Source organism: Eumetopias jubatus, unplaced genomic scaffold (assembly GCF_037043125.1).
Source record: "Eumetopias jubatus isolate StellerSeaLion01/CBP00866 unplaced genomic scaffold, mEumJub1_p1.0 scaffold_4, whole genome shotgun sequence".
Taxonomy (NCBI): Eukaryota; Metazoa; Chordata; class Mammalia; order Carnivora; family Otariidae; genus Eumetopias; species Eumetopias jubatus.
The window spans coordinates 6140102-6152227 of record NW_028274810.1 but is presented as its reverse complement, the minus strand read 5'-3'; the positions used below and the strand labels follow the sequence as shown (position 1 = coordinate 6152227).

Below are 12126 nucleotides of genomic sequence, written 5' to 3'. Positions count from 1 at the left end.
GGACACAAGCTCAGTCCCCCCACCGCCCATCGCATCTTGGACTGTGGGCAGGCATTAAGGGCGGTTGCTGTATTCATTGTGTTCTGAAAGAGGAACTCGGCCCCCTCTCCTTGGGCTGTGAGGCTTTTGAGCTGCACGACTGAGGGAAGCACCAGTCCCTCCCCTGGCATGACTGTGGCCTGGTGTCCAAGTCTATTGTTCCAGCTGTGTGATGTGGCAGCCCGTGGCCTCTAGCCCTGCTCTCCCTCCTTGGATTTCATGGTTGGGAGATGCCTGGATCCTTCCACCACAATCAAGGGCTAGGTTTCTAGGCTTGCAATTGCAGGGGTAGGATGTGGTGAGCGAGCTAGTAGCCTGCAGCTCAGATCCATGGAAGCAGGTTTCCAGCCAAGTCTCAGCTCCTAAATTGTCTGAGGAGGCAAGTCCAGCTCTGAGATCCCAGCCTCCAGAGGACCAGACTTGGGCAAATCATTCCTTAGGTCTCAAATTCATTTTCCTTTTACACCATTACAAAACCTAACATGAAGACTTAAATGTGTTTTATATGAAATTACAATGCTCTCAGGATAACCAATATGCGCTATCAGTTGTGTTAAAACATATTTGTCAGATCTTGAATAATGTTTCTTCTACTATTTAATTGAAGCATATCGTTAAGATTTCCAGTCATTTCAACAAATACTTCTGCCACTTAGAATTACATATGTGTGATTCAGAAGTTTCTTCAAGGCTAACAGAATATGGAGATAAACTCAATGCTAAAGTTGATACAAGACCACTAATGCCATAAATACCACCAGTGTCAAATATTTGTCTTCAATTGTCTCCCTGCTGGACTTTCACGAGTAAATGTATAAAGGAACTTGGTAACATATTTACAGGCAAAATACTATTTTGGAATTGTAGATATGAAATTCTATATAAAATTTACTTTGAGGAACAATACTGCAAGTTAACGGTTTAGGTAACAGCACCATCAGTATTATGAATTAGACCCCACTTTTCAATTCTGGCTTTAGCAAACACTCTCCATCTCTACTGGAAGGCCCTCTGTCCTGGGCAAGTGTCTATTTGTCACCAACCAGTGCACAAAAAAGTGACTCTGTCTTGTGATGCTTCCTGTTAGACATAAGTGTTTTCTTCAAAAGCATTTCTTTGCAATCTGGCTGGAGAAAGAAAAAAAGATACCTAGTGCTGGGCTTTGGGGGACTCAGAACAAAAAGAAAACTATTTCTCTCTCAGCGAATTCTGACATCATCAGGTGTATCATCGCAAGACCGGGGACACAGGAATGGGAAATAAAAACTGCAATGCCACAGAACTTGACATGTAATCTTTTTTATTTTGTGATAAAAATGCTTTCATATAAATTTCATCTTAACTACTTTAGAATGAAACTTTGAAAAGTAAAAACATTGTGCATTTTCCTTACTATGTCATAGTTAGGAACATGCAGTCATTTTTCTTGGTTACTGGGTTTCTCATACAAACAGATATAATATCACTTTTAAGAGAAATGTACACAAGGAAGGAGCCATAGTACCAAACAGTTACAAGTGGGAGCGTCAGGTCATATAATTGTGTCCTCTCAAATAGTCATCATACATTCAATGTGTTGGTTAAAACCCAAATCTCCAAACTGCCTGCCAACAAAACATTATACCTTTGGTTCTTTTCTATGCAAGAACTGTGTACCAGCAAACGTACTAATAAGATGGTATAATGGGCTTGAGCATCATGGCTGATTGCTTACATCAAAGTCTTTCACTCTCTCTTTCCCTTACACCTTTCCCTCCCTCACCATCATGTAAGTCAGAAAATGATGCTTAACGCAAAACAGAAGAAACGAACAGAAAAATCTATCCCCAAAGGCAGACAGAAGAGGAATCAGAGGAAGAATTTATAAAAATAAAAATAAACCAAAAATGGGGAGGTGACCTATACATGGCATAAAAGATATGGCCTATAAAAACTTAAGTCTCTAATTCAGAACCCCAATGAGAAAGTGATTCTCCATCTCACCTTCTCTTTTATTAGGCACTATACAACTCAAGGGTTCTTAAAATCTAAGGGATTGATAAATGCTTGAGAGGCAGTGTCTTCCCCTTCATCACTGAAGCCTGTTGTCTGTAATGGCAGTTTTCACAGTCCCTTCCCCCAAACCCAAAGGATCCCAAGAAGGAGAAACAACCAAGTTAGGCTTACATTGTGGTTGGGGAGGGAGGAAGCTATAGAGGAGCCAAGCTGTTGGGTCAGAGGCTGATACTTTCAGGAAGTGGGGATGAGACAGGATGAAGAAAGGGCAGATGTGGTGGGATCCATAGCGGTCCATGCAGAGAGGTTCTCCCCACTGTGAATCAACAATGGGTCCAAGGCAAACAGTCACCATTCAGAAGATAAAATGTTACATGCTATGAAAGGGCTGGTAGAGTTGCCATGTGAGAGAATAAAACACAGAATGAACAGTCTGCTCATATTGGGGCAGAACAAATTATTTTTGTTGGTTCAATGAACTTGGGCAGGACTGAAAAAAAAAAAAAAAAACCCAGAACATTTGTAGACTGCCAGGTTAACAGACACACAGGGGTTCCATATGGGGCCACAGACAGATAAATCAGGTTAAGCGGGATGCTCTGATGGGCACTCCTAGCCAAGGCAGGAACGAAGACTATCATTCAAACCAAAACAGAATAGGAAATTCACCCGTCAATATCTACAAAATGCCCCAGCAGAACTAATTTCCCAGGTGTCATGACATCATAGCACCAGGTAGAGACGACAGCGTGGTCACAGGATCAACTATTAGCTGACTCGGGGAGAAGAGGAAGAAAACTGTTTTCCTCCTATTTCTAGTATTGACTAGAATGCTTCTGCCCTCGTGAGAGGGTCACGGAAGGTGCCAAGACCACAAATACAGAGAGCAGACTCAAGTATAACATAATCACAATCTGAGCATGAGCATGACAAAGACAGTAAGTCTTTCATTGTCCATCATCATCTAGAAGGTGACTCTGAGAAAGGAAAATGTCCCCGTAAGTTTCTATGTTAGTTGCCTGAAAGGGAATGTCATGACCTGCCATGACGGAAAAGGAATGGTAGCAAAAACATAGCAAAGGCTGCCTCATGGTTCCAGCTTTCTTATAGGGCTGGCTTGGGTCCTACAAAACCAGGCCAGCTTTCTGTTTCTGGAGCTTGAACATAGCAAGTCCGTGTGTTTGGCAAGAACCTACTTGGGTGCGCTGGTAACTCCGAGCGCACGGTGTGGAAGGAAGACTGGTGAGCAGGCATGCGGTCAGAAACAGACTCAGGAGGTGGAGACTGCAATCCCCCCACAAAAGGAACACAGCTGTCATGGGGTCCCTCGAGCTGAGCAGAGTTCAGTTCTCCGTGGTGAGGGAGCATCCTTTGAGGCATCTTCTTCTATGGAGATATCTGGAAGGAAAGGCTCAACAGCTAAGGCTAGCTTCCCCTGCTGGATGAATGAGTGAAGTGGGCTGGGGGTTCCGAGATCTGGGAACAAATGTGTTTTGCATGGGCCATTAGTGGAATGCTGGGCAGGAAGGAAAGGGACTTGATAGTGGGTAACCACTTCCCACATGAGTTGGCTTATCTCTTGGTCATTCCAACATTCCAAATTTTTTTTTTAAGGGGGGGGGTCGCAGTACCTGCACTGCCAATGATAAAACTTCACACTGACTAGGACCACAAAAGGAAAAACAGGCCAATTCTCATCTTTCTTCCTCGTAAGGTTTAGGTAAAACCCTGCATGCAGTCTCTTGAAAGGGTCTTCTGTCCCCAGAATGGGTTCAAAGAAAACTATCTTGCTCCCCCTTCCTCTTGTAGGAACGATATTACGTAGGAAACTGCAAGAGATTCATTTTCTAAATAAACATACTTGATAGGTGTATGCTGAGAACCATAACCAAAGCAAACCCTGTGATACTCCTGGGGACACTGGGAAAAGAAGAGAAAGGAGGCTGAGGTTGCTTTCCAGAGCAGGAATGACTAAAAGCACAAAGGTCTTGCGCTCTAACATGCTGGGGGCAGGGGTGCGCAACCACAGAGAGGTGCAAAAATTAAAGCACCAAATGAAGTCAAAAGAATTTCCAAGGAAGATAAAATGAGACAGGTCAACGTAGGCAGAATTCCAGGGTACAATTTCCAAAAGGACCATACTGTAGAATCTTCTTGTGGATATGGCAGAAGCCCCCAGGGCTTAAAATGCAGTCCAAGCTGCAAGAATGTCTGGGCTATGACAGGCATCCATTCTTTTCTCCAAATAGAAAAGAGTGAACATGGTCCCAAGTCTTATATTCGTTTTGCATTTCCACAAACTTGGCTTGATGGGTAAGAGATTAAAAGGAGCCATGTTCCCCCAACCCCAAATCCTGCAGATACCCAGTGAAGCTGACAAAATTGCTTCCCTTGCATTATCTAAAAGATAAAAGCATCTTCTTTCTCCTGCCTCCAGAAGCTGGTTCCAGAGATTTCTTCATTTCTCTCCCGGATGACCTTCATTTGTTCCTCAGCAGCATTTACAATAGGCAGTTCTGTTCCTACACTGGAGGCAGACTCTTTCATGCATAAACCTGCATGTTGCTGCGTGGTGGCTCAGACATGTGTGTTCCAGGTCCCCGCTGACCTCCTCCAGCACCCCCAGGGGTAGGGCTGGTGGTCACATCCGACCAGTCAGAAGCAGAGTGGGGTGAGGAACTTGACCACTGGTCAGGAGACTCTGGGGATGGTGTCAGGTAAGGATGCTCACCCTGCAGGTGACCACTATGGCTGGGTGTTCGCTCAGCAGCATTTGAGGAGGCATAACTATGCTGTGAAGGTGGTGTGGGATACTTGCCCACAGAGGCTGGAAAAGGATGATAGGCTGGGAGAATGGTCTGAGCAACCTGCCCATCCTGCTGGGGCATCATGGCAGTGGGGAAAGCCATATTGGGCAAACGAGCCATTTCTGGAATCTGGTACATGGTGGGCACGGGCCCTGCAACAGGAGGAGGGCAGTTGGACTGAGGCTGGGGAGTACCTGCCGGTTGGGCAATACTGCCTTTGGGGATTAGCTGGAAAGTCACAATGGGGGGCAAAGGCTCCCGAGGGGTAGTTATGTGCTTCCCTTCAGGCGGCCTGCTCTGGGGAGCTATGCCAGGGTGCGTGCCCTCAGCTGGAGCCAGAACCATACCAAACATCTCATTGTACTGGGTCTCATTCATTTCCATGCGGTTCATCCAATCTGCCGGAACAGTGACAGGATGGAGCCTACTCAAGCTCCCCGCACTGCCATTGCCCGGGGGAACAATGTGGTGGTGGGACAGCAGCTGGCTCACAGAGGGAAGCACGGTGCTGGCCCCATGAGCCAAAGGCTGCATTTCATGCAGATTAGAGAAAGACAGTGCATGCTGTGCATGGACTGGGGCAGGGGGGGCAGCAGTGGCCAACAGAGGGTTGGGTGAGGCCTGTAAGATTCCAGGGGATGTAATCATTGGAGAGGATGTGGTGTCAGAAACATATGTGTGAGGAGACTCTAAGGAATCAACAGGGGATAAAGTCACTGAGCTCTCAGACAGCTGACCCTTGTCACTCAGAGACTTCTTCCTCCTACTACCCTTGGCATCCTTGGCCTCCTTGGCAAGGTTAGGGAGGCTAGTGGGCATGGTACTCTTGGTATTGGGCCGTCTAGGCTTCTTGCCCATTGGGGTGTGCTTTAGGCTGAGGAAAGATCTGTTGGGCCCACAGATCACAGGTGAGAGGGCAGAAGTCAGCACAGTGCCTGGAGGGCTCGGCGTCACATTGTACTCGTCCAGGAGGCGCACAATGTCATGGTGCATGCGGTCCCGAGCCACGTCCCGGGGAAGACGATCCATGTGGTCTGTGATGTCCCGATTGGCAAAATGGTCTAACAGGATCTTGGCTGCTTCATAGCTTCCCTCCCGGGCAGCAAGAAACAGAGGTGTCTCTTCCTACAGAAAAGGCCCACATGGCACAGTAAAATTAGCAACACTCTTGAGAATATGCCAGTGTTTCTCAAACTGTGTTATTATCAACCCCATAGACGTTTTTTTTTCTAACTGCCTCCCTATATGAAATTTTAATACCACAGATAAAATGTCTATCTGCCTGTGTACTGACTGGATATCTGTGGCTTTATACATAAAAAAGAGTACGATTATTTCACCCTTCCCCAAGAATGTTTTGCCCCATTGCAGAAGATGTCTCCTTAGTTAGGAATATGTGAAATAAAGCATGCCCTTGAGCCAGAGATTTGCTTAAAAGAGCACTGAACTTATCAAAATCGGGTTCTAAAAGGAAAGGAAGTTAGAAATAAGAAAGGTAGCAGGGGAAGAACCTAAAGCAGAAAAATAAGGGGAAGCAAAAGCAAAAGGAAACAAAACATGTTCAAGAAAGAATTAAAATAAGGGAAGAGAGGAAATACACAAGATAAGATGAGCAAGAGAGGGGAAACATGACCTAAGACTCAAGGAAGAAAAGCAAACAGGAAAACACCCATGGTGTCCAAGAGCAGAAAACAAGAGCCACAGCAAAGAAAATGAAAATGAACAAGAGAAAAGGAAGTGAGCATAAGCAGAACAGAGAAGAGGAGAAAGACCAAGGTCTTTAACTTCCAAGTGTTTGAATTTCTTCCAGATTTTTTTCTTGTGATTGAGTTCCAGTTTCAAAGCATTGTGGTCTGAGAATATGCAGGGAATGATCTCAATCTTTTGGTATCAGTTGAGACCTGATTTGTGACCCAGTATGTGGTCTATTCTGGAGAAAGTTCCGTGTGCACTCGAGAAGAATGAGTGTTCTGTTGTTTTAGGGTGGAATGTTCTGTATATATCTATGAGGTCCATCTGGTCCAGTGTATCATTCAAAGCTCTTGTTTCTTTGTTGATTTTCTGCTTAGATGATCTGTCTATTGCTGAGAGTGGAGTGTTGAGGTCTCCTACAATTAATGTATTATTATCAATATGACTCTTTTTTTGTTTAACAGTGGATTTACGTAGTTGGCTGCTCCCATGTTGGGGGCATAGATATTTACAATTGTTAGATCTTCTTGTTGGATAGGTCCATATATACAATGGAATATTACTCAGCCATCAGAAAGGATGAATACCCAATGTTTGCATCAACATGGATCGAACTGGAGGAGATTATGCTAAGTGAAATAAGTCAAGCAGAGAAAGTCAATTATCATATGGTTTCACTTATTTGTGAACATAAGGAATAGCACAGAGGACACGGGGAGTAGGAAGGGAAAAATGAAGAGGGGGAAATCAGAGGAGAAGACGAACCACGAGAGACTGTGGACTCCGGGAAACAAACTGAGGGTTTTAGAGGGGAGGGCGGTTGGGGGATGGGTTAGCCTGCTTGATGGGTATTAAAGAGGGCACGTTCTGCATGGAGCACTGGGTGTTATATGCAAACAATGAATCATGGAACACTACATCAAAACTAATGATGTAATGTATGGTGATTAATATAACATAATAAAAAAAAATTTAAAAAAAGGAGCAATGTCAATGAAGAGAAAGGCAGAGAAGGCTACACTGACATTATTTATAGGACAGCCTGCTTTAGACTGAGTACTGTGGAGGCAGAGGGTTCACTCCTGACACTTCCCTGGGTAAGCCCAATACCCTCCCCTCAAGTTCTTCGGAGCCAGTTCCTGTCCAACCTGCGTCCCTCTTTGTCTAAACTCATCACAAGAGGAACTATAGGAGAAAAGGGAAGGCACTGCTAAGTCTGCCCTCCAGCTCAGAGCCCAGACTGTACCTTGTTGTCTTGCATGTCTCGGTTGGCCCCATTTTTCAACAGCAAAAGGGTTGCCTCCACGTTATTGACAGCAGCTGCCCAGTGAAGAGCGGATTTCCCTGTAGGGAAAAACATTTTTATAAGCAGACAGAGTAGAGGGACATGTACCTACAGTATAAAGAAACATCATGACTTATACAAGGAAACTTCGAACTTCCCAGAGAACAGCAAGCCAGTTGTTTGTGGGTGCCCATGGGAAAAAAACAAAGTATTACCTTACTTTTCTTCTGTTCTAGAAATACTTTAATACAGGTAGCCTAGCCTTCAGAAGACATGTAGGATCATTTGTCTATGGTACCCACGTCCTCCACATGATAGAATCCCACACTGAGGACAAGAATCTATCTATCACACACCAGAATGTCATTTAAGGTATTGCCCACAGCCCTCTAGTGAAGTCAGTTCACAAGTCCTCATATCGAGCGTGGTATGCCTGGGAACCTACAGAGGCAAGACTTTCACAGACTGGATTTGAGATCCAAGAACCCTCACTAAAAATCCCTTCCCATCTTTGTCTGTGGACTACCCACTGGCTTAGTTCTCTGAACTCAAAATGTTGAAAGGAAGAACAAATGAATGAAAGAATATACAGTGGATTCAAATCTGGGACAGTTCTTCAAGGATTGTGTAATGATTTTCCCCTCAACGGCGTGCTTTGCAGGCAAGAATCCAACTCCCTGCCTCTCGGCCCTACCATGGTCATCCACCGCGTTCACATCTGCTTGGCAGTTGATCAGTTCTGCCACCATTCCCTCCACAGCTAGGCGGGCAGCCAGGATCAGCGGTGTAGTGCCATCATTCATCCTGGCATCCAGATCAGTCACTCGGTTGCGGATCAAAATCTAGAAGATGAGAAAGTACAGAAAAGAGAGTCACCTGGATAAAAGAAGATAATGAAACTAAGAGAAGAAACAAAAGCAACAGAGCTGATGCTACGCTAAATTTCTGGAAGGCAGGGAATGCTTTTGTTATCTTTGTGTCCAAGATTCTATCATCCTCAATCAATAAATATTGAATGAATGAATGAACATATGGGTGCTCAAGAGACGATGGCTCATGGAAAGTGATGTCTTCTACTTTCTAAAGAAAGGAAGGATGTGGGAAAATACCACAACCTCAATTATGGTATATAGTTTAAGATGAATCAGAATGCTTCCAGTTTCCTCGCCAGGCTAAAATAAAAGGGCAACAAGGAATACACTGTGAATTCATGTCAAGAAAACCACCAAGGAGCAGCTAGAAGTCCATATAGTCAGATACATCTACAGGAAGAAGCTGACACTAGTCGGAAGCTTGGTAACAGGGACCACTCCCCTCTGACCTATTCACTTAGGAGGCGTTTTGGCACATCAAAAAGGGTGGTGATTAAGAATCAGAAACCCCGGTGTGATCTGCGTCTATCGCTATCTGGCTGTTAAGAGTTAGGTCAGTTTGCTGCCATTCTTCTCCTGCTCTCCCATCCAGCAAGCATGACTCCACCACCCACCCTATTCTCTCAAAGAATTTTTGAATGAATGTAATTGGATATTAAGTGCCTTAGCAAAGAGGAAACATGATAGATCCACGGGGAATCAGCCCTACTCCTGTTCTTTACCTGGAAGACCCCCTGGGCGTCCGCTGCCACTGCAGCATGGAGAGGGCAGCGACCCATGTTGTCCTGCGCGTTGGCATCCGCACCTGCATCCAGGAGACGCTTGGCAGCATCAGCCCTTGAGTAGCGGGCTGCAAGGTGCAGCGCCATCTCACCGGTCCGGTCTGTCTGGGCCTGCAGGCTGGCACCCTGGTAGACCAAGTCTGTGATGATGTTGGCAGAAGAGTCCTCTCCATCTTCATCTTCATCGCTCATATCTGAGCTGCCTCCTCGGAGAGAAGCCAGCATCAATGGGGTGCACCCATCTATAAGAAAAGAATTTTCCAAAAAGTATTCAAGGAGGAGAAGGACATTAATGTTCCATTAGCCCAACTGTTGGAATAGTTCCGTTTGAATAAAGTTATTCTTATGGGGGAAAATAAAAATCCCTGGGCTTCTTGTGGTAATTGGCAATTAGTTTTACATCTGCCACCTATTTTTCCTCTGATAATGTCCTTTCTGTGAAGAGTAGTGGGAAAGTAAGAGTCTTTTTAAGCTGGAGCTCTCCTCTAAGTTAAACAAGGCTTTCTGTTTAAGTTCCTAAGTGAAATGTTATTTTAAATTGGGCCACATTTTAAAATGTCCAGTATTAATAGAATGATATGCACTAAGGTATCAACTAAACTAATTTTCTATCCCTCTGCTTTGGGATATTATTTTTTTTTAAAGATTTTATTTATTTATTTGACAGCGAGAGAGACACAGTGAGAGAGGGAACACAAGCAGGGGGAGTGGGAGAGGGAGAAGCAGGCTTCCCGCAGAGCAGGGAGCCCCATGTGGGGCTTGATCCCAGGACCCTGGGACCATGACCCGAGCCGAAGGCAGACGCTTAATGACTGAGCCACCCAGGTGCCCCTGGGATATTATTTTTCTATCCTAGTAAAATCTTTCCCATATAATGAGCCTATCTATTCCCAAGCATGCTGTACGTGAGGCAATGTGAAATCCTTCCCTTCTTCTCACATAGGTTTCTAATTTCTGCATGCCTGTATTCCCTAAGCATTCATTTCCTCAGGCTGATTTAGTCTGTGCAATTGGCAGGGGGCATATCACCAAGTGGGGCCAACACAGGCACAACCCAGAACCAAGGGCAGGCATGGTAGGTGGAAAGGGGGAGGCTTGTGGGTGCTGACCTGGGCCACGGACATTCACGTCCAGCACATCCACCTCCTGCTCCGCCTGTGGAGGAGTGAGCGCCAGTGATGGTGTCCTGCGGATATCTGCAGCCTCAAGGTGCTGCTGTGTCCATGGACGTCGATCGATGGCATCATCTTCCTCTGAGAGCAAAGCCTCATCTTCAGCCTGACAGGGGAAAACAATGCTCCCTGTTGACCTGGCCCCCACTATTAGGAACAGAGGACGAGGAGCTAGTCCAGAGTCTTCTACCCACTTCTCTCTCCTTCTACTCCACCCTCCAGGGCATCATCCACACCAGCTGTAAGTGGTTCCTGTCACCCTCTCCTGTACAACTCTCCCAACCTCCCCATCCCAAACTCCAGGCTTCAGCCTTAACATGCCCTCTATTTTGCCTACCAAATATGCTATCTACAGATCCACAAAGCACCATTTCCTTGCTTCTGGACTTTTGCCTGGGTTGCCTCCTCTGTCTGCCATATCCACTCCCAAGTCTTTGTCTAACTCCTACCTACCCTTCAAATAGAATTAGACTTTAATTCCTCTGGTGGGTCCCAAAAAGCACCCTCTGCTTAAACTAACTATGTGTTAAGTGCTTACAAGGCACTACATGGCAGTCTCTACCACTAGACAGTACGGTCCGTGAGAACAGGAAACATGCCTTATTCAATACCACTTCCCTGTACTTAACACAGGGCCCAGAGCATAGCAAGCACCCAGGGAAATATTTGTTGGGCAATAATTACTAACATAACTTAAAAAGCAGCTACCTTTTATTGAATATTTACTGTGATAGAAAATGGATAGGATGCTTCACACATATTGCCATATTTCATCTTCACAACAACTCCCTATTTTACAGACAATGACAATTAGGTACAAAGAGGTTAAGTAATTTTCTAGCTACGAAGTAGTAGAGTTTTGGATCTGAATTCAGTTCTGATTGTAACTAAAGCAATGTACTTAACCATCATCTGGTATTGCATCCCTGTACTCCTCAAGCATGCATACCTTCAAGCTGCTTTAGAATACCATGGATATATGCATATCCCAGGCATGTATAGCTATCGATGGATCGTCTCCTTTTCCACATCAGCTTCAGCCTGATCTACCTCTTATATCTGTATGGTTTTAATTTCCTGGGCTCAAGATGCAGAACCTCCAAACTCAATGGTCACTGCCTTTCTTCCACTGTGTAATTGTACCTTCCTTTCCAGAAGGAGTATCCAAAGAGGATAAGGGAGAGATCTAGTCATAAAGGAAATCACTTTTTATACATAACATCAGTTCTTATCTGGCTATCATCAGCATGATTCTTAAGGAAGGAAGCATGTTTGTTTTATTATTTTTAAAGAGTTCTTATTGAAACACATATGGAGGAAACCTAAGGCCATTGAGGACCTAACAATTTCTGCCTTTCAAGACAGCCAGGGGTAGCCATTGCCTGGGCAGCATATAAAGATTACCACCCTTTTCTCCCATTCACTCTGGATACCAAAGGACAGAAATCTGAAATGTGACCAGATCGTGACTGACAATGGTGG

General features: G+C 45.0%; 1 protein-coding gene across 1 annotated transcript in view; it reads right to left on the bottom strand.

Annotated features, from left to right (window-relative positions):
- Window positions 1-1322: 1322 nt before the first annotated feature.
- The window catches only part of NOTCH2 (notch receptor 2), a 166910-nt gene continuing 156106 nt past the window's right edge, over window positions 1323-12126 (bottom strand). The window contains exons 30-34 of the mRNA XM_028102049.2: window positions 10582-10750; window positions 9413-9714; window positions 8513-8660; window positions 7780-7877; window positions 1323-5966 (exon numbers count right to left, since the gene is read on the bottom strand). Of these exons, the coding sequence (XP_027957850.1) occupies window positions 4578-5966; window positions 7780-7877; window positions 8513-8660; window positions 9413-9714; window positions 10582-10750 (2106 nt within the window). The 3' untranslated portion in view covers window positions 1323-4577. The remainder of the gene's footprint in view (window positions 5967-7779; window positions 7878-8512; window positions 8661-9412; window positions 9715-10581; window positions 10751-12126) is intronic.